Genomic DNA, 22384 nt, shown 5'->3' with positions numbered 1-22384 from the left:
TCTAACCTTGGAAGGAGAGTACACGGAATTATAAAAGAATATTATAACAAAGAAGAAAAACTCATATTCTGGTTTTCTTATGTCCATATAAAAATCAGTTTTCACATATTATGTGAATTCCATTTATAGGAAACATCCAGAATAAGCAAATCTATACAGATAGAAAGGATATCAGTGGTTACCTGAAGCTAAGAGAGATGGAAGGTTAGGGATTGACAGCTAAAAGGTTCTTTCTGAGGTAGTGAAAATTCTAAAATTCTGATTCAAAAACTGTGGTTATGGTTGCATAACTCTGTAAATACAGTAAATACTACTGAATTGTACACTTGAAATGAGTGAGGTATTTGGTATATGAATTATATTTTAGCAAAACTGTTACATAAAAAATCAGCTTTCCATAGTTTCTACTAGAACACTAAGCTAGATGCTCTCTGGGAATTTTAGGCACCACTGAAACAGAAACAGAGGTTCAGAGATGTCAAGAGTATTCTCAACTGACAGCCTTCAGGCAGCAAGTGGATGGGATACCCCAAAGAACAGTGACTTCTCCACAAGCCTCTTGACTCACTTTTCCAACTCCAGGTTCTCTCTGACAGATGAATGCATCTTCCTTCAGGTAACTTCCTCCTAAATTATCCATTTACTCAAGCTGATTCAAAGACTTTCTAATTCAATAGGAAGACTCTGCCTGGCTTGATATTCAATAGCCCTTACAACATGGCTCCATTTTGCCTTCCCATACTTTTCTTTCCACTGTTCTCCTACATGAACTCTTTATTTTGCTCACTTTCTTTCCTGGCAATTTATATGGGTGTGCAGAATCCCCCCAGGAGCTTAGAAATAAGGGAAACCTGGTTGTTATCAATATCAAGAACAATATTATAAACACAGTGATCACAACCAGTCATCTGTGAGAACATATCAAAGATTTGGTCTATGTGATGGACGATTATGGAATACCCAAAACTCCAACTGAAATAACCGTGAGTAAATGGAACGTGATCATAACTCAGCAGGGGGAAACCTGATTGACTGTATACATTTCTTGGAGAAAGTTGGTGAACATAAAGGAGATGGTCAGCCTAAAACAGAGAAAAGAGAAGTTTAAAGTGCTAGAAACTAACATTCTCCAGAGAGATGCTAAATTCAGGAGCTGTAACTATAGTTGCTGGAGACGTATATTCTGAAATAATGTGGCCTCACAAGGGCCTGGATTCATTCATTCATTCAACAGTATTTACTGAGTATGTGCTATGTGCTAAGCGCCAGTAGAGAACAGGTGCAGTTTCTCCTGTTATAAAGCTACATTCCACGTTCATCAGGCAACTTTCTAAGAACTACTTTGGTTTCCCCAGCATGATCCCACAGGGAAAGACAGAGCCCTAGATGAGTAACTAAGCAAGCATTCTCATCTCTAAAGAGGACTTCCACTGTAAATTAACAAAGCAGCACACAGTAAATCGTGTCAAATGCTTTCTTTCCACAGTTATAAAGCAGCAGAATTAGTGTTTAATATATTAGGCAACATTCCATTTTTTAAAAAATCCAACCCAGTAAATACTCCTTTCCCCAAAACTCTTCAAAATGGGCTATTCTACTATCCAACATTTAAGAATAACTTTAGATAATAAGATACTTCATATGTATCACTGGAATAAGAAGAGAACTCACCTTTGTTAAGTGCTATGGGTAGGACCAGATGTCTGGACAGAACTGGGGGACTTGAAATATCTGCTATATCAATAAATCCCACTATTTCCAAATCTGAAAAGAAGGAATCAACATAGAATTAATTCGTTACAAACAATAAATGTTGGAGATGATGTGGAAAGAAGGAAACCCTCCTACATTGTTGGTGGGAATGTAAATTGGTACAGCCAATACTGTTCTCTATGGACAACAGTATGGAAGTTCCTTAAAACCTGAAAATAGAGCTACCACATGACCCAGCAACCCCAATCCTGGGCATATATCCGGAGAAAACCACAATTTGAAAGGTTGCATGCACCCTGATGTTCACTGCAGCACTACTTAGCCAGGACATGGAAATGTCCATTGACAGATGAATGGATAAGGAAGATGTGGTACATAAATGCAATGGCATATCACTCAGCCATAAAAAGGAATGGAGTAATGCCATCCGTAGCAATATGGATGGACCTAGAGACTGTTGCACAGAGTGAAGGAAGTCAGAAAGAGAAAGACAAATATCATATAATGTTGCTCATACGTGGAATCTAGAAAAATGTCATAGATGAACTTACTTGCAAGCAGAAATAGAATCACAGATGTACAAAACAAACTTATGGTTACCAAAGGGGGAACTAACTGGTGGTGGGACGAACTGGGAGACTGGGATTGATATATACACACATTGAGACTGTACACAAAATAGATCACTAATGAGAAGCTACCGTATAGCACAGGGAACTCTGCTCAATGCTCTGTGGTGACCTAAATGGAAAGGAAATCTAAAACAGAGGAGTGTTTATATATATTTTATATATATATATATATATATGTATATATCTGATTCACTTTGCTGTACAGCAGAAACTAACACAACATTGTAAAGCAATTATACTCCAATAAAAATTAATTCATCTTATGGGAAAGTACATTATTTTCTATGTACTGGATTTCATAAACACTGTGTTTAGTTGGGGAATTCAAATATGATGACTAGGAAGGTTATTAGAAGTTTTTCTGAATGACTCTAGCACTTTGCATTTCAAGTAACTAAGAAAATAAGGATATCTGTCTATTTAATGGACTTAAGTTTTATGACAAATCAGCTAAACTTTTTATGAGGCTAGGTCCTCAGCCAAGGCAAAAGCTTAATGGCTGTCTCTCTGTATAGTAAAGGATGTTCTGGTCACCAGGGGGCGACATACACAAATATTTCCACGACAACTGAAAGCAGCCTGTATTTGGAGAGCAAGGCTATTGCATTAAAAATGCTTTCCCTGAGAGAAAGAAATACATGTTCTACAAAACCAGGATTGCAGTCTATATATGACAATGATTTCCTTGCTTTATAGAAACTGTATTAAAGATCAAAAGTATTTTTTGAAAATTTAAAATTAGTAAAAAAAAAAAAAGTTGAAACCCAAAGTACATTCTAAAAGTTTCTTTCTGATTATATAGATATTAGTATAAAAACTTAGACAACACTAAAAACTGTAAAGAAGAAAAACAAAGTCACCCATTATTTTTAATTGGAAGAAGCCTTCATATTTCACTCATTCTCAAAACAATTTTTTAAAAAAGTCAGGGTCATGGTGAGTATACCATACTTCTTATATTGAATAATCAGGAAATCTGATTCTCTGGACTTTTGGTGTCATTACCTTCTTTAGCTGATTAACAAATGAATTAGCATAAGCAGTTATATATATTTTTTCATTTGAGTAGAAAAAGGCCTATGTTTTAAAGTGGTTTAAATATAAGCTTTAACAAAAATCCTGGACTAAAAGTTTATATAACTTAGTCCATTAAATAAAAGACAATTATCCTTATTTTCTTCGTGACTTAACATGCAAAGTATTAGAGCCATTCAGAGAAATTTCCAATAACATTCTCAGTCATCGTATTTGATTTCCCCATGTAAACACTGCTTATGAAATCTGATACACAGAAAGTAAAGTGCTTCTTGAAAGAAAAGATCTATTGAAAGTTACTCATCCAAAAAAAGATGGGAGTCTAACTGGTTTGAAGGCAACAAAACATTTGGCACATTGCAGTCTAGTTGCAACGAAAGAGACGGATGCCCTACTTTCAGAGAGCTGGGAACAGAAAATAAAGGCCCAGAAAACAAAAGAGCTTGTGCACAGCCTTTCCCTCAAAAACTCCTTAAAATCTATACATTTAAGAATGAAATGAATCTCCAGTTGTATTTAATTTTAATCATTTGGTGACTGAACAGCTACCTGGTGAATGTCTACTGAGCATGAGACAGTATGCCAGGCGCAGAGGGCAGTATGGTGACTAAAATAGTTGATGGTTCAAAATGTACCCACCACTCAAGGAGTCCATCTGCCAATATCAGACAATTCTCTTCTCTACTACCCTAGTTACTTTAGATTCTTGGCTTTGCCAATCTAACCTAAGTATAGCACCGGCAACACGACCCAGGTAGAAGTCATATACTTTGCTTTCTTTTAGTCATTAGCAGCAAGATTAGAGGGGTACGGTATATCAGAGCTGAGACCTGAGAGATTCCACTCACCCAGCCAATAAGAACTAGAGGAAGTGACTTGTCCAGGGTCACAGAGGAAGATTCACACAGACAAGTCTAGAAGCTAGCTCTTCATACATGACCTTAATAACGATGCTAGTCAGTCTCTGGTGGCTCAGAGGTTAAAGTGTCTGCCTCCCAGGTTCAATCCCTGGGTCGAGAAGATCCCCTGGAGAAGGAAATGGCAACCCACTCCAGTATTCTTGCCTGGAGAACCCCATGGATGGAGGAGCCTGGTAGGCTATAGTCCATGGGGTTGCAAAGAGTCAGACATGACTGAGCGACTTCACTTTCAAGCTTCTACAAAGCTTTCCATGCTTCTCTCCATGCGTGTCAAGTCAGTCTTACTATCTCTATTAAAGGACTACCTCAAGGATTTCAATGCTAGTGAATCTGGCTCTGGTTTTCAATCTCTAGTAATTTGTGGTTATAATCATCTAGGATTGGAGATTAATGCATGACGTCACCATGGAAGACCACTCATCTGCCAACCCTTAGGTAATGCACCCTCCCATCCAAAGTATACTGAGTTTCTCTTCAGCCCTCCTGGAGAGAGGAGAAGAAAATCAGAAGTTAGAAGAAAGTAAGGATAACAGAAGTACTAAGGAGGAAGTTAAAAAAAAAAAAAGTTACCTGTATTAATGACTTTCGGGATAGGATCAATTTCCTCATCTATTACAAAAGGTTCTGGCCTGGGGAAGACTTGCACGTCAGCGGTGAGGTGGCCGCACTTGAGAACAGCATGGAAGGGTGTATATGCCAGATCTATCAGCTTTCTAGAATACGATGGTTATTTGTTATAGGAACAGTAGTATGACACATGTACTTTTTTCCAAGAAAATTTTTTTTAAGATGTCAAGTTTGTTTTCCCTTCAAGTTTATTCCAAAGCTATGATCTATCTGACCATTCGTGAAACAGAACAAAATCTGATATTTTTGGTGAGGAAATTTCAATTCTGAAAAGCCCAAAAGCAAGTTCATCTTTGAAATTGCTGTCAATGTGAGGAAGTTGGTAACTACAGGCATTATAGATTTAGATATGCTTAATTTAAAAGGGAGTAAACTTTTAAAAGTCACTACTATCAGTCATAATATCTGAAAAATGTGCAACTTGGGGAAAATGAAATGACACAATTAGAAATAGTAACCTAGATATTATTGTTTGCTATCAAATTATAATAAAAGATTGTAAGAAGGCAATAAAGTTCAATGTGTATACTCACCCAAACATAGACTGTACATTTTTCAAGCACAGGGGACCATCAATAGTAAAAATCTGCCCTTCACCATTGTTTAAATCTATAAGACGTTCAAGGCAATCCAAGGAATCAGTGCTCTGAAGCTAGAAAGCAAAACGACCCTTTTAAAGTGGCATAAAATGAGACATTATCAACACACCAAGGTCACATAAGGGAGATGATTTTTTTTTTAATCAATGTGAGAAGGAAAATAATTTTGACTCAAAGTTACCAAAGAGGAATGTTATAGCAAATTATACCAGTAGAACTATTTCATTTCAAGTAGCTTTGCAATGATTCAGCGGTGACTGCAGCTAGTATTCACAGACCATCTTCCATTCCAAATGTTTCTAACATCTTTTGGTAAAAACCATCATTATCTACATTTTACAGATAGAAAAACTGAGATCAAGAAGAATTAAATAACTTTCCAAACTAAATGGGAAAATCAGGAAGTGGAGTTTAATAAAACATTCATCAGAGTAATGTTACTTTACCAAAGGAAAAAAAGCATACTTCTGTCAACATTCCTAGCTTAATGGATGTTAAGAATTCCTAACTGAGGAAAACTCTGACCGCCAAAAAGAACATTTTGACTCTTCAGCATGTGAAGGATCTTTGTGGGAAGTAGGATGGATAACAACTCCTACTATGTCTCTTGAGATAACACTGTGCTTTCAGAAAGCATTTGAGACAGAAAGTCTTTTCAAATATAATTAGTAAGCAGTCTCAGCTGAAACAATGCAGGTCGGTGTGATAGTACAGGCATACCTCATTTATTGAGCTTCGCAGATCCTGCCTTTTTTTTTAAAAACAAATTGAAGGTTTGTGGCAAACCGGTGTCAAGCAATTTTATTGGCCCCATCTTTCCAACAGCATTTACTCACTTTGCCTCTGTGTCACATTCTGGTAATTCTCCCAATATTTCAAACCCTCCACAAGCAAAAAGATTACAACTCACTGAAGGCTCAGATAATGGTTACCATTCTTTGGCAATAAAATATTTTAAAAATAAGGTATGTAGATTTTTTTTTTTTAGACTTAATGCTATTGTACACTTAACAGACTACAGTAAAGTATAAACAAAACTTTTATATGCACTTGGAAAGAAAGAAATTAATGCAAATCGCTTTACTGTGATTCCCGCTTCACTGCAATTCCCACTTTGTGGTGGTGGTCTGGAACATCCTGCAATATCTCTGAGGCATGCCTGTATACGTAATGCAATATTACTGGAATATATTAAAAATTAAACTGAGTCCCAAAACATATCTAATCAAACTAAAAAGAATTTAATACAAAGCCTTACCTCCTCCAGATTCGCCATGCACATGATGTACAACTTAGATGGAAAAGGAAAAGGTAGCGGAAACCTGTTGCTCTCGCCGCGTTGGTTGTGAGTAGCCAAGGAGTGCCGCAGAGACCCTCTACCGATGCCAAGACAGCCATCTGTCACCAGAACAACCTGTTTGCAAAGAGTGAGAGGAGCTTTGTCCATGAAATAACATATTTATTTAAGGCAGTCTCATTTGGCAATGTTTGCATTTCTCCCGAATTACATTTGCACTGAAAAATGTACCTTTGCAGGGATACAAGCAAAGATGTGAATAAATCTCAGTAACATTCTGTCGAGTGAAAGATGACACACATTTTATGATTCCATACATATATATATATGTGAAGTTCTAGAACAGGTGAAACAAAACTGAGACAAATCAAATAGGGAATGTAGGGAGATACTGGGTAGGAAGGGGCGTGAGGAAACTGCAGGGTAATGGAAATGTTCTATAGCTTGACTGGAAGAGCAGTTACATAGGTGTATACATTTGTTAAAACTCAATAAACTGTATACTTAAGATCTATGGATTTTACTATATTTTACCTAATTAAACCTTTAAAGAAAAGCACCTACCTGTGAACACTTAAAAAAAGGACAAAACCACTCATAACCAATTCTTACTTAACTGTATTAAAACTAGAATCCTACTTCTCAGACAAGGAGTTGGCACCTAAGGCGCTGCTGTCAAAAATGGAATAAGGATTTATGTGTGTCCCTAGGAGGTATCAGCACAGAAGTCTGAAGACTGATTCATGACACTTTATTTTCGAAGATGACAAACTTTATCTATCCCTGGTCAACTAAAAGGACAACTCCTTTAAATATGTATTTATTTATCATATATAGACATGACTTTTAAAACGCATTATTTAAAAACTATTTATTTATTGGCTGCTCTGGGTCTTTGTTGCTGTGCAGGCTTTCTCTAGTTGTGGTGAGCAGGGGCTTCTCTTGTGGCAGAGCACAGGTTCTAGGTGTGAGTGCTTCAGTAGTTGTGGCACATGGGCCTGGTTGCTCAATGGCATGTGGGATGTTCCCGGACCAGGGATTGAACCTGTGTCCCCTGCACTGGCAGGTGAATTCTTATCCACTGTACTACCAGTGTGTATGTGCGCTCAGTCGTGTTAGACTCTGTGACCCCATGGACTGTAACCTGCCAGGCTCCTCTGTCCATGCAGTTTTCCAGGCAAGAACACTGGAGTGGGTTGCCATTCCCTCTTCCAGAGGATCTTTCAAACCTAGGGATTGAACCCACATCTCTTATGTCTCCTACATTGGCAGGTGGATTCTTCACCAACTGCACCACCTGGGAAGTCCTGAAATGCATTCTTAATCAACCTATAATGTTTAAAAGACTTCAAAACATACTAACAATAAAGGTAAGTTACAGATCATTTTCATTTTTCTCATTGCTTCCAAGTGATCTTGTGCAGGGTGGACTTTGCAAGCAATCCAGAGGAGGATTGTTTTTGCTCTCTAGCCTAGTCTAGTAACTTGACAATAACAGGCCAGTAAGGCAGTATTAGGTGGTTGTACCATGTGAAGTGCCAAGATTCACATGTGCATGCATGCACATTCACTTATGTCTGACTCTTTACGACACCAAGGACTGTAGCCTGCCAAGCTCCCCTGTCCATGGGATTCTCCAGGCAAGAATACTGAAGTGAGTTGCCATTTCCTCCTCCAGGGGATCTTCCCTACCCAGGGATCGAACCCAGGTCTTCTGCATTGGCAGGAGGATTCTTTACCACTGAGGCACCTGGGAAGCCCCTCAAGACTGGCACTTACTTCTAACGCCCAAGAATGCTTAATAGAGGTCCCCTGGAGAGATGTCATCTCTTGGGAAGGCAGGCAACGCATATCCCTCTTCCAAGTACTAACAGCTGCTACCTAATTATTTACTTCCGCCACTAGCTTTTTCAGATGCTGTGTGATAATGAAATATTTTTTGTAATGTCCAAATGAAACAGACTTTACTCAGCTAATGAAGACATAGTCCAGCTTTCTAAAAATTTGGCTAAAAATATTCCATATTAAAACAAATCCATTTGATAGTAACTGATTATAAAAAACAATTACTAATAACTTCCACTGTTTTGGACCTGGTTCACCCCAAAACTCACCAAGCAAGTCTAAGTGGATCCAGGCCCAGCTCCTTGCCCTCAGGGTACAGTATATCTCAAATTCAGATTCCTCCTTTTTGCAAAGGAAGAAGAAAACATTAAAAGGCAGAAGTCTGCATGGTGCATAAGGTCTGGCTCTTACATACTTTCTGAGTTTCTTCAAACACTGAAGAAGTAGCAAATGAAACTGTGTTATCTGCTAGCTTTCAGTTTGGAGGATATTAACAACAAAACTTTACTTTTCATTATAGTTAGGAAGTTAGATAGTCTGTAATGTACCAAATAATTATGAAGTAAGGTGCCAAAGATTTTTATTTCTGAAAAGAAATAAAACGTATTTATTGGCTTTTTTAGCAAGTGTCCACTAAAGTGATCTGATTTTTAACCTTATTGTAGTAGGTCAGGGTCTTCACCAACTCATGACATTATAAACAGGATGGTTTTACAGCAAGAAAAGAGAAAAAAGCTTAAAAAAAAAAAAAAAAAAGCTGGGTTTACTGAGATACAATTTACATGCAGTAAAATTCACCCTTATTTGTATATAGTTCTATGAGTTCCAACAAGTGCATTCAGCGATGTAACCACTTTTACAATCAAGATACAGACCAGTTCCATCGCTTCTTATATTCCTTCATGCTTTACTTAGGTCAACCCCTAATCTTTCGAATTGTAGATTGGGGTAGATTGTACACTGTAGGCAGGTACAATCTTATATTTATTTAAAAAACAAATATCACTGATGCTGCTGACACTACTGAGGAATTCTGTATTTGACCCTATAGAAAAAATCATATACTCTGGTCCACTGACTATTTCTATAAGCAAAGTTTACTGGAACAGAACCACATTCATTTATTTACTTAATATATATGGCTGTTTCTATGCTACAACAGAGCTGAGGAGCTGCCACAGACCAGCAAAGGCTAAAATACAGAAAGTTTCCTGACTCCTGTTGTAGACTATTATGATTTTCCTTGTGGCAACTTTACTGTTTTCTCCTTTAAAATAAACCACTTCTCAAAGTACCTCTTTATGGCAAATGTTCAATTGCTACAACTCTGCTCTGATTTGATGCTAACGTAGACCTACTGTGGACTCACAGGAAAGGGCAACCGATTTTATGACATTGATACACCTCACTTTTTAGACGAGTCAATAGTTGAGAAGGTTAAAAGTGTGCTGAATAAATGCTACACTGGAATAATGCAGACAGACTATATTGTACAGATGTTTACAATTCTATCACTCAGAATTATAATCATCCCTTCCAGAGAGTGTTCTAAAATTCCACTGCGAGCCCTCTGTATTTTATACAAATACCAGCTTTCAATAAGTCAATTTACTAGGAAGATGCTTTCCTTAACGCATAATTGTGCTGCTTTCTGAGTATACTGGTGTTGATTTGGTGTCTTCTTTTAAAAGATACCAATAGCATATAAGATAGTTTGTGGGAATTACAATGCATGCTGTGTTGGAGCCTGAAGAAAACTGAAGCACCTCAGTGGTTAATGCTTTTAACTTAAGGCAAAGAAAAGAATTAAGCTTTTACCTGACAAGGAATGGCACCACCCCATTCTTGCTGAACGATATTGCAAACACCAACTAATGCAGACTCCAAGCAGGTTTTATCATAATCATCCATATTACTTAGTGCTTCCTGATTGAATGAAAGATAAAATTGTTCATTATTCTTTATTGTTTTCATTTGTTACTAGAAAAAACATAAACTGTTCAAAGCATGAATGTCACACAGGGGGACATTGCATTTCCGAGAGCCCAAAGTACACTTTCTTAAAGAAAATTGGTAAAACAGACTTCCTCAACTGTAAAGGATGGTAAAAAAGAGCTTCCCTTTATTTTGTTCTCTCTTCAGGTGAGACTGAATAGCCCATCAAGTTCATATTTTTGTAAATGATCTTGACAGAATAGTTAAAATGAAAAATGTTTAAGCACATCAACAAAAATTATGCAAAATTTACTGAATACTATCACCACCTTAGGCATTTTACATGCATTTAATCATGATAACATCCTATAAGGTGTAGATGATTAACCTATTTTTAAAGTAAGGAAACTAAGGTACAAAATGAGTAGGTAATTTTCCCAGGTCTTATGCCCAAGTGGCAGAATCTAGATCTGAACCCAGTCAGTCAGACTCTAAGACTCCTGGTCTTAATCATCACTCTGCACTATCTATATAGCAACTCTTTACATTTCAAACTATTAAACATCCAAGGTCCTTAGTTTACTTACTTATAAGAAATCTGGTGCAACGAAAAAAAACAAACAAACTTTGAGTCACTTTTAAAAAAAGTGAGATAATAAGTGATTTAACAAAATTGTATTACTTATATTTAAAAAGCAAACTACATTGATCCTGAATTTCTAAACTGCCTAGCAATTATTAAATTGTTCATTTTAATTCCACAAACACTGACTGCTGCTCCCTATCTGCAAGGAACTGCGCGAGGCATTGTTGGAAATATTAATAATTTAGAGATGCTGCCAGAAAGTAAATTCTTTGGCATATCACAGACAAACCTTTGGAAGATAACACTGATCAATCAAAGTTTTAAAATGAGGATTTCTTGGCATCTGTAAATCAAAGGCTATTTGTTGGGGAGGAAATATACTCCTGAATTACTCTAGAATGAAGGCTTTTGTAAGGGCTATTTTTCATCTCAAGTTTATAGAAAAGTAGAAAATAGTAGTGTTGAACCTAAAGATCTTGAACCTCAGGGAACAAGGCACTACATTCTGAGATGCTCCCCTCCCACAGAGAATTTCAGAAAACCAAGAGAGGTGACTACGGCAACAACTCACAGCTCTAACTCAGAGCTCTACCAAAGGCTGAGGGCCTGCTGGTTATAATCCTTGTTTTATAGTTATATTCAGAAAAGTATACTCAGAGACTTATCATTAAGCAATCCCAGTTATAAATATTCAGTGCAGTATGATAACACTGCCTTCCTTCCTATAAATTTGGGCCCTGTACATATAATAACTCATTTCTTTTAGTACCTGTAGGGTGTTATAATCTCTTGTGAAGGGAACCATCAACTCCCAGAGAGATGAAAAAACCACCAGAGCTGTAAACTCAAGCTTGTAATTTGTGGCCATGTGCTCAAACAGCATTGTCAGACCATGGGCTGCCAGGTGCTTGCGCTGATATTCCTCGGACCCCTCGACAGACACAGGTCGGGTCATGGAAAGAGAGACGTCCATCACCACCACTGTAGGCATGACGAAAGCGATCCCGGTATTCCCGATCCGAATAGAGAAGCTATAGAGAAATGCTTCAGAAAACAAACATGATTAGCTCTTTCATGTCATGGAAAAAAATGTGTTTTTTTCATCACGTGTGTGTGTGTGTTAGTCGCTCAGTCATGTCTGACTATTTGCAACTTTGTGGACCTGTCAGGCTCCTCTGTCCATGGAATTCTCCAGGCAATAATCTGGAGCGGGTTGCCATTTTCTTCTCCAGGGGATCTTCCCAATACAGGGATTGAACCTGGGTCTCCTGTGTTGCAGGCAGATTCTTTACTTTTCATCATAATTTTAACCAAACTTGCTAGAAATAATTGAAGGCAAACCCCATTAAGTTGAGGTAAGGGCAAATCTGCAGGGATGTCAGAGTGAGGGAAGCAAGCAGCTTCCCTGCTCTAGGTCCTCTGTATGAGGACCACTCCCAGAATCACCCACTAAATGGCCATAAATCAAGGACCATCTTAAGTTACCTCTAGTAAAAATAAAATAAAACAAAATATTAAATTCAAGTAGCCCCTGAGTTGAAGATTTTCAAATGTCATACAACTTAAAATAACAAACATTTCTACATGACCTCTCCAACACTTAATTTACTAAAGAAACTTTCTAGTCGTTCTAGACATTTCTAGACGTTTCTAGAACATTTCTAGTTGTATTGTGGTGTTTTTTGACAATCAACCATTTTTGGGGGCACCATCACTATCCTACTCAATACAGCAGTATTTGGGCAAGTGTTTTCTGAATTATCTCGTTGCTTGATGTCCTCATTAAAAAAACTGAATGCAAAATATACAGTGAAAGGGCTAGAAAAGTTATAGTCCAAACTAGACAAAGCAGGAAATCATTAAGCATGGCAGAAGCAACCAATTGCCTCAGCAGTACTCATTATAGACACACCAGCAACGGTGTTTTAAATATGAAAGAAAAGAACAAAATTAAAGAATACGTATGACAGGGGGCTTCCCTGGTGGTTCTAGTGTTAAAGAATCCTCCTGCCAATGCAGGGGGACATGGGTTTGATCCCTGGTCTGGGAAGATGCCACATGCCCAGGGGCGACTAAGCCCATGCACTGCAGCTACTCAGCTGCAACTGCTGAGCCCATCGCAACTAGAGAAAGCCCATGTACTGCAACAAAGACCCAGGCCAGCCAAAAATAAAGAAATAAAATAATAATAATAAAAAAGGATATGTGAGACAGCTGGCATTATCTCAGGAAACTGTATGAAAGCCAAAATGGAAAAAGAGAAAACAAAAAGCTCTTTAAAGTTATGAACTGAGAATCAGTATGAAGAAAACATTTCTGTACTCAGAAGTAGAAAAGTTTACAGATATATAGACCTGCTCTTGATGCTGCTACTCTATTATTAAGAAAACTACAGTCCAGTCACACAGTGAAATATCATATAGCTATAAATAAATGACACATGTCAAAATCAGACATTTATATAAAGTATCAGCAACTGAGAAAAGCAGGTCATAGGACTATATGTATACACTGATTACAACTTCATAAAAATCATACTGCATATATTCAATTAGAGAAGTCTCAAGATGGACATAAATAAGTTAGAAATTTAATGTTCACTAATTTCTTTTTTTGGAACTTACTTCAAAACACTGCATGTTTTAGTACAGTGTCCAGCTGCAAATATGTGATATTCTCAAATTCTATTTGTAAAAAGGCTGTTGGGAATTCAGGACATTAGGGCTCACAAAAACAATGTTATAAAGGGGGATCAGGGGCTCAGGTTAAGTAGGGAAAGCCTTTTTACCACATAATGGCCTAAATACATTTCAAATACAGTGATGCCTCATGCATTCAATATCAATAAAGACTAAAAGAGATTACTCCTTCAGACTCAGAATTCCAAAATGTGTAACCATTTTGGTAGAAAAAATTAAAATGTGCATCCATAATCTGTGCCTCATTAAATACAGTGTGCTAAACATAATTCATTCTGATTTAGCATCACAACTATAAACATGAATACTGCCCAGCACATTGCTGCCCTGATGTTTTAATTTACACTACCATTCTTCCAAGTGTGCGCTGCAAAACACTGTCCTGGACGGATGCTCCAAGGCAAATGAGTTCAGGGCTTATTAAAGATACTGAGGGCTTCCCTGGTGGCTCAGTGGTAAAGAATCCACCTGCCAAAGTGAGAGACATGGGTGCAAGCTCTGGTCTGGGCAGATCCCACACAACACGGAGCAACTAAGCCCGTGTGCTACAACTATTGAGCCTGTGCCCTAAAGCCAGGAACCGCAACTACTGAAGCCCGTGCGCCCCAGAGTCTTGCTCTGCAACAAGAGAAGCCATCACAATGAGAAGCCCCTGCAATGAGAAGCCCTGGCACTTCAACAAAGAGGGGCCCCCACTTGCTGCAACTAGAAAAAAGCCCACACAGTAACAAAGACCTAGCACAGCCAAAAATAAATAAAAAAGACACAGAAACTCTACAGCAAAGAATTCAGTTTAAGTTGCTAACTCTATATTTCCCATTTAATCCTTCTCTGATCATCAGTTAAGGTCCCATGGAACAAGTATTATGTAGAACAAACCCAGAAACATTGCCTTTTACTCAAGGGATCCATCCAGGCTGTTGTGTTTTGATGCCTCCTCTTTATAACTAATTTTTGGACCATCAATTTGCATTCTACTTGTCTCTGTAATCATCCTTCTTTTCAATTTTGGGCTTTTGGCGACTATGAGCTAGAAAGCCAGGTAATCCAGCTTGTTAAAACTGTGTCCAAAGTTAACAGGCTCAGAGTTTCTTTGAGAGTCAAATGCATGCACTGAGGCTTATCAACTGAGTACTATTTCATCTACTCATCTTTCCAGACCCTTTTTGGATCTCAGCTGTGTTATTCAAGAAGTGAGGTTCTGTGCAATCCTGGTTCAACTACACTACATTAGAACACAAGCTCAACAGGAGCAGGGGCAGTGTGAATTTTTGCCCATCAGTGTCTTTGAAGAACCTATCACATCAGAACCTCCCTCGTGGTCCAATGGTTAAGATTCCCAGCTTCCGCTGCAGGGGACGTGGGTTCAATCTCCGGTCAGGGAATTAAGATTCCACAGGCAATGTGGCAAAAAAAAAAAAAAAAGGAACAAAAGACTTTCCACAATTGCCACATTGTATGTACTGGACAAAACTTGATAATTACTAGAGAACTACCTTTCAGCACCAGCTATAACATTAATTTTTGGCAAAACACATTACAAATTTTAACTCTGCACACCAGAAACACACTTCCTCCTCTCCTCCTTCATGCAGAGGTATCAGGAACTTCTATGCCTCTGCCAACACAGAGTTTATCCACCTCCTATGGTATTCCCGCTCAAGCATAGAGGCCTTTATGAAAGTTACTGAAAGTTGGGGATGAGCAGTACTGACCTCATCTCTTAGAATGAGAATGAGAATCAGGGGACACAGATTTAGATCATATATAAGAAAGCATTTCCATCCAGCTCATGAAATCTGCTGTAAATCTGCTGTAATGGGTGACCACAGCCTGCAGTCTTGCCTTCTAGGAAGGCACCTCTGGAGCTGGCTCTTTCTTCTGACTGATGTGCGTGTGTCCACCCCCAAACACACCTCCTTAACAAGAGCAGAGTCATAGGAAATCCATTCAGAACTCAGGTTGTAAGCACAGAAGTAAAAGATGGAAGTGAATATTCTCGAAGAATGGTTCACTCAAGCAGCCTAATCCTGATTAAAAGGAAAAAAATCCCTCCCCACACAGTCCAGCAATTCTGTGAAAACACGTTATTTCCCTCTTGGGTTGATTCTTACCTTTCACCCCACCCCCACACTTGTCATAAGTACTGTTTACAAACAATGCTTAAGACAACTGGTAGCCTTCTTTTCTCCAGAACAGTCTACTCTTGAGAAAAGCTCTTAGCCCCTTGATGTGGCCATCTCCATCAGCTACATATTTTTAATTCTTACCAGAAGGAGACAATTAGTTTATTCATAAAGAACTGATTCTTACCGCTCTTAAGGCGTGATTCCACTCGAATTTCTAGGGATCCACTAACCTACTCTTAAGTTTCTCTGTTGGCCTGGCATCCCTTGCCCGGTTGAGTCCCTCCACCTTTCTCAGTTACAACTTCACCTCTCAAGTGCCAACCTGGAAATACAGAACTCCTGCATTTGGATCGCGTCTGCTTCTGGTTGTGTTTTTACCTTAAAAATCACTCAAAAATTTTTGAGATCTAGAAGTCTCTCTTATGAGAAGAGGAGGCGAAGGGGGCCTGGGCAGGGGGCCGAAATGGTGTGCTTGTGCGGAGCTCCAGCGCCGCACAACGAAGAGAGGCGCAGAACTGGCACCCAGGCAGTAGAAAAGCCGGGCGTTGGCCCCGCGCTGTTCCCCGCCGCAGACCCCTTCTCCTGCAGCTCTAACAAGCAATCAAAAGCAGCCTAGGGACTCCGGCCTCCTCCACTGACCCCGTGCCCATCACCGACACAGTCCGTCCACAAAAACTTTCCGCCCGCTCGCAGCACCCGGAACTACAGGGCCGCGCGACGAAACGGAACTCAGCGCCCAGGATGCGCGAGGCGCTTGGGGCGGGGCTTTAAGGACTTTGTGGGCGGGGCGCTGATTCAGCCAGAAGCTACCCAGCGTCTCTCATCACAAAGATTTTGCGACGACCGCCACCGACCCCTCTCCCCACAGGACGTCGACTTCGCCGGACCCTGGGCTGTGACCGCCTCTTCTCTCTTTCCCCGTTCTCGGGCTGTTCCTTTTTTGTTTCTGGCCTTCTGCCCACCTGCCTCTCGTTGACGCGTGGGCCTCAATGATCTGGGTAACCCCATGACCTGTTCACAGTCTGTCTCCTCACTCATGTGGGCCCGTTGGTGCACCAGCTTGACCCTCACTGGTATTTGCCTCTCTTCCCCGTCCCTCTTCAGACCCCTCACTCATATCCTCTGTACCAGGTGACAGACCCCTCTTCCTACTCTTTTTAAAGTAATCCCTGCTTGAGTAGTGCCCATACTAAGCATACTGGGTATTTTTCGCAGTTGACGCGAGCCAATTTCCATATCAAGACTTTCCCTCTTGGTCTCCTCAGCCTAGATGCTCACTTTGTCCCTCGCACAGAGTCGGACACGACTGAAGCGACTTAGCAGCAGCAGCTTTTGAGGGAAGCAGGGAGAGGGTTCAGTCAGTTCCCTTGCCCTGGCCAAGGTCACCGCTGAGGATTTGCACTTAGGCTTTTCTGTGAGGCATCATGGGTCCTTGCCTACCTCACCTCTGGCAACCCGGTGTCCCCATAGCAGCCTTTGCCTCAGCGAGGTCTTTGAGGGGACAAGAAGAGACTTTCTTTCTAACCTCTTGGGAGCCAGGAAATGTCAGCTAGAGATATGCCTGAATGAATGCCAGCAAGCCCCTGGCTAGTTATGGTTCAAAGAACAATTCTGTACCACATAGGTTGCAAGTGGGAACAGAAAGGCATCTAGAAGGCTTTAGGCCTTTGCCTCCTTTTCTTCCGCTCTTCCCTGATAGGGTGTGGTAGGGGGTGGGTCACGGAGGGAGGATGTTTTAAACCAAACAACTGAGTCTGACTAGTCACAGTTTGTTCTGTTGGAGAGTGTGGGCTCCAGTTGCTGTAGTTCTTTCCTGTCTCCTCCTTATATCAGAGGAGGCAGAGGACGGCACATCAGTCCATGGGCATGTCCCTGGCAGCATCAGGGGCCAGGGACAGACCGCCTTATTGGCTTCAGAACTCCTCTTCCAGCTTGGCTGGTCCCGCCATCTCAAGACTCAGTGCTTGAGCAGGCACTGGACTCTAGGTAAGTAAGGCTGCATCCTGATTACTTTGTTATAATTTAAAATTCTTTCCCTAGTTGGAGGCATGTGGCCAAGAACTTGTGGGTAAGGGAGTTGCTGAGTTACCCCTAATGTGTGACGACAGCCCTGTGCTCAGTTCCAGCTCAGTTCCACGGACTGATTCGTTACCTTACCTGGTACTAAAGATTGAATTTATTAGTTTGCTGATGGGTAATAACATCTTCTGAATACAGGCTTTCAGAAAACCCAGGAAGCATAAGGACAGTTGATTAAAATTGATGATGAAAGGTAGAACTATCAAGAGGACCATATCACTTGAGGCAACTGGTAAGGGCTTTTGTTTTTGTTTTTTAATTCTTAGTAGAATTCCATTAAACATCAAAAGGTTGTTCAGTGAATATAAAATCAGAGAACGTTAGCACAAAGAGTTAGAAGGTCATAAAGGAGATGTCTTTCAAGTCAGAGCAGGCTAATGAATTTGTTTTTCCCACTCAGGAGACCTTTAGCATTTGCATGTTTCCACACATACATTAAAGGAAATCAATAAACAACTTCTTTTTGCATAATCTGTCATCCCCTTTATTTTTTCCTGCTTTGAAACAGTGGACCACTGTCACAGAGGCTTTGAAAGGCAGAGTGATTTGGTCTCCAGTCTGGCAGAGTAAAGGTTAGTGACAGAAATAACATGCTGCTCACAGAAGCCAGATATTGGAACTCAAGGGAGGTTCAGATACCCATCCAATCTCCTACAATACATGTTGAAATGTAGATTCTAAGGGCATGCTGACTGAATTGAAATTTCATGGATTGGTGCCTGAAATGTCCACTGTTAAGTTCCCAATATGATTTTTTCACCTACGAGAGGAAAGGTAAGGAGTGAGTGAGGAAAAGGGGAAGAGAGAAAGTGAAGGGAAGGCAGTGAGTCCACATTCCTTTTCTGCTCTTCCCTCCCTTTCCATCTCCTATACTGTCCTTTGCCCTATGTCTTCCTCCCTGCCTTCTCTAGTCTAGACCTTGTCCAGTGACAAATCATACTTCTAAGCTCCAGGCTATCTGCTTTCCCTCATCATCCTACCCTATTCCTCTATTTTCACCAAAGTAGAAGTCCAAAGAAATTCTAGATATGTCCCATTTGTCTTAATAATACTGAAGATGTTCAAACATAGACAAAGATGGGGAGCAGCATAATAAACCCCCACATACCCTTCACCCCGTTTCTACTATCAGCTCAATTCTCAGTCTTCTTTCATTTATACCCTACCCACTTCTCTCCAACATTTTGTTTTGATACAGATCACAGATTGCATAATACCTTATCCATAAATACTTTGTTATGTATCCCTAAAAGAGAAGGCTTTTTTGATGAATAAACTTTATTTTTAGAGCACTTTTAGGTTCACAGCAAAATGGAGTGAAAGAACAGAGAGTTCTCATATCCTCTGTCTAGCACACACAGCCTCCACCACTGTCAACCTCCCAGCACCAGAGTGATAACATTTGTTATACTCTATGAACCTACACTGACACAGCATTATCACCCAAAGTCCATAGTTTATTACAGGGTTCACTCTTGGTGCTGTACGTTCTGTGGGTTTTGACAAATGTGTAGTGACATGTATCCAGCATTGTAGCATCATACAGAATAGTTTCACTGCTCTAAAAATCCTCTCTGCTCTTTTTATCCCTCCCTCTCCCATGACTTCCAGGAACCACTGATCCTTTTACTGTCTTCATGGTTTTGCTTTTCCAGAATGTCATTTAGTTGGAATCATACAGTAAGTAGTCCTTTCATTTTGGCTTCTTTTGCTTGATAATACGCATTTAAAGTTCTTTCATGTCTGTTCATGGCTTGATAGCTCATTTCTTTTTTGTGCTATATGTTAATAATATTCCATTGTTTGGGTAAACCACAGTTTACTGAAGAATATCTTGGTTGTTTCCAAGTTTTGGCAATGATCAGTAAAGCTACTATAAACATCCTTGTAAAAAAAAAACAAACACAACATCCTTGTGCATGTTTTTCTGTGGGCAGAGGTTTTTTCAACTCAACTAGATAAATATCATGGAGAGAGATTGCTGGCTTGTATGGTAGACATATGTTTAGTTTTGTAAGAAACTGCCAAACTGTCCTTTGAAGTGATTGTACTATTATATATTCCTAGCAGCATTGGTGTGGAGAAGGCAGTGGCACCCCACTCCAGTACTCTTGCCTGGAAAAGCCCATGGACGAAGGAGCCTGGTGGGCTGCAGTCCATGGGGTCGCTGAGGGTCGGACACCACTGAGCGACTTCACTTTCACTTCCATGCATTGGAGAAGGAAATGGCAACCCACTCCAGTGATCTTGCCTGGAGAATCCCAGGGACGGGGGAGCCTGGTGGGCTGCCGTCTATGGGGTCACACAGAGTCAGACACGACTGAAGCGACTTAGCTTAGTTTAGCAGCATTGGTGGTGGTTCTGTTATATATTCCTGATGCTCTACCTTCTCTCCAGCATTTGATGTTGTCAGTGTTCTGGATTTTGACTATAGTAATAGGTAAATAGTAGTATATCATTGTTGTTTTAATTTGCAGTTCCCTAGTGACATATGATGTTGAACATCTTGTCATGTGCTTACTTGCCATCTGTATATCTAATTTGGTAAAGTGTCTGTTCAGGTGTTTTGCCCATTTTTTAATCAGATCATTTGCTTTCTTCTTGTTAAGTTTTAAGTGTTTGTATATTTTGGATGTATGTGTATGTGTTTGTGTGTGTGCTTAGTCGCTCAGTTGTGTCCAACTCTTTGTGACTCCATGGACTGTAGGATTCTCAAGAAGAATACTGGAGTGGGTTGCTGTGCCCTCCCCCAGGGGATCTTTCCAACCCAGGGATAGAACCCAAGTCTCCCGTGTTGCAGGCAGATTCTTTACCATCTGAGCCACCAGGGAAGCCCTTATTTTGGATAATGGTCCCTTATCAGATATCAGATTTTCTCCCAATCTGACTTGTCTTCTCATTCTCTTGAAAGGGAGAGACTTAAGTCCATAACAGTTACAGTACCATTATCACATTTAAAATAAGTAGCAGTAAACCCCTATTTTCATCAAATACCTAGTCAACTTTCAAATATCCAGTTGACTCATAAATATCATAAGTTTTACTTTTTTACACTTTGGTTGTTTGAATTAGGATCCAACTAACATCCAGACATTGCAATCTCTTCATATATGTCTAAAGTTTCTTAATCTGTAGGTTTATTCCTACATATCTTTCTTCCTTTGCAGTATATTTCATAAAGAAACTCTGATCTCCCTCTCAGTCCTCCTTCAGTCTTTTCTACAGCATTTGAGAAAACCACAAAGCTTTCTCAGTCTAAAATAATGGACTCATTGAAAAAACAAACAATTTTATACAATTGCAGTTTCAATTAACTTCATCTCTGCTCTGTAAATAGGGATGAATCTTATCCACAATTGGATCCCCAGGGTCTGGAATGTGACACTCAATATATGTTTGTGGAAAGAAGATAGGAGGAAGGAAGAGAGATTGTTAGGGAAAAGGTCAAAGAGAGAAAACAGAAAATTTGGTGGATACTACATTTGTCTGAGAAAGTAGAACTGAATGTTTTAATTTAGAACACCCTCTCCTTTGAAAAATGATATAAAGTCTAAATTTTTAAAGGCTTCTCATAATATAGGCCTACATCTCTCTTTCCAGGCTCTCCCCTCACCCGCTTAAAACTTTGGTAATATCTTTCACTGAAAAAGCAGATAAAGCAAAACAAAACTATTTTTTCAGTCAGTTCAGTTCAGTCGCTCAGCCATGTCTTACTCTGTGTGACCCCATGGACTGCAACATGCCAGGCTTCCCTGTCCATCACCAACTCCTGGAGCTTTCTCAAACTCATGTCCATCAAGTCAGTGATGTCATCCAACCATCTCATCCTCTTTCATCCCCTTCTCTTCCTGCTTTCAATCTTTTCCAGCATCAGGATCTTTTCCAATGAGTCCGTTCTTCGCATCAGGTGGCCAAAGTACTGCAGTTAGCTTCAGCATCAGTCCTTCCAATGAATATTCAGAACTGATTTCCTTTAGGATGGAATGCTTTGATCTCCTTGCAGTCCAAGGGGAGTCCAGCATCTTCTCCAACACCACAGTTCAAAAGCATCAGTTCTTCTGCACTCAGCTTTCTTTATGGTCCAACAGTCACATCCATACATAACTGTTGGAAAAGCCATAGCTTTGATTAGACGGACCTTTGTTGGCAAAGAAATGTCTCTGTTTTTCAATATGCTTTCTATGTTGGTCATAGCTTTTTTTCCAAGGAGAATGTGTCTTTTAATTTCATGGCCGCAGTCACCATCTGCAGTGATTGTGCAGCCCAAGAAAATAAAGTCTCTCACTGT

The 22384-nt window shown here is 39.8% G+C and overlaps 2 protein-coding genes across 11 annotated transcripts in view; one reads left to right on the top strand and one right to left on the bottom strand.

The window, feature by feature from the left end:
• Positions 1–16689, bottom strand: part of INTS14 (integrator complex subunit 14) — a 36743-nt gene extending 20054 nt beyond the window's left edge. For 2 of the 3 annotated variants that reach the window (XM_006050200.4, XM_044925419.2), the window contains exons 1-7: positions 16202–16689; positions 11959–12233; positions 10487–10594; positions 6785–6940; positions 5461–5579; positions 4871–5013; positions 1672–1764 (exon numbers count right to left, since the gene is read on the bottom strand). In XM_006050200.4, coding sequence (XP_006050262.1) covers positions 1672–1764; positions 4871–5013; positions 5461–5579; positions 6785–6940; positions 10487–10594; positions 11959–12180 — 841 coding nt within the window. In that variant the 5' untranslated portion in view covers positions 12181–12233; positions 16202–16689. The remainder of the gene's footprint in view (positions 1–1671; positions 1765–4870; positions 5014–5460; positions 5580–6784; positions 6941–10486; positions 10595–11958; positions 12234–16201) is intronic. The other variant, XM_006050201.4, reaches the window with a different exon arrangement.
• Positions 16690–16819: 130 nt separating this feature from the next.
• SLC24A1 (solute carrier family 24 member 1) overlaps positions 16820–22384 on the top strand; it is a 52903-nt gene continuing 47338 nt past the window's right edge. For 4 of the 8 annotated variants that reach the window (XM_025296305.3, XM_044925417.2, XM_044925418.2 and 1 more), the window contains exons 1-3: positions 16820–18003; positions 18235–18328; positions 19708–19776. The gene's annotated coding sequence lies outside the window, so the exon portion shown is untranslated. Of the gene's footprint in view, positions 18004–18234; positions 18329–18604; positions 18669–19707; positions 19777–22384 lie in introns of all 8 variants that reach the window. The other 4 variants (XM_044925414.2, XM_006050203.4, XM_044925415.2 and 1 more) reach the window with 4 other exon arrangements.

Source organism: Bubalus bubalis, chromosome 11, assembly GCF_019923935.1.
Source record: "Bubalus bubalis isolate 160015118507 breed Murrah chromosome 11, NDDB_SH_1, whole genome shotgun sequence".
In the NCBI taxonomy this organism is placed as follows: Eukaryota; Metazoa; Chordata; class Mammalia; order Artiodactyla; family Bovidae; genus Bubalus; species Bubalus bubalis.
Note: the sequence above shows the minus strand (reverse complement) of the source record. Positions and strands in the feature narration are given on the sequence as shown.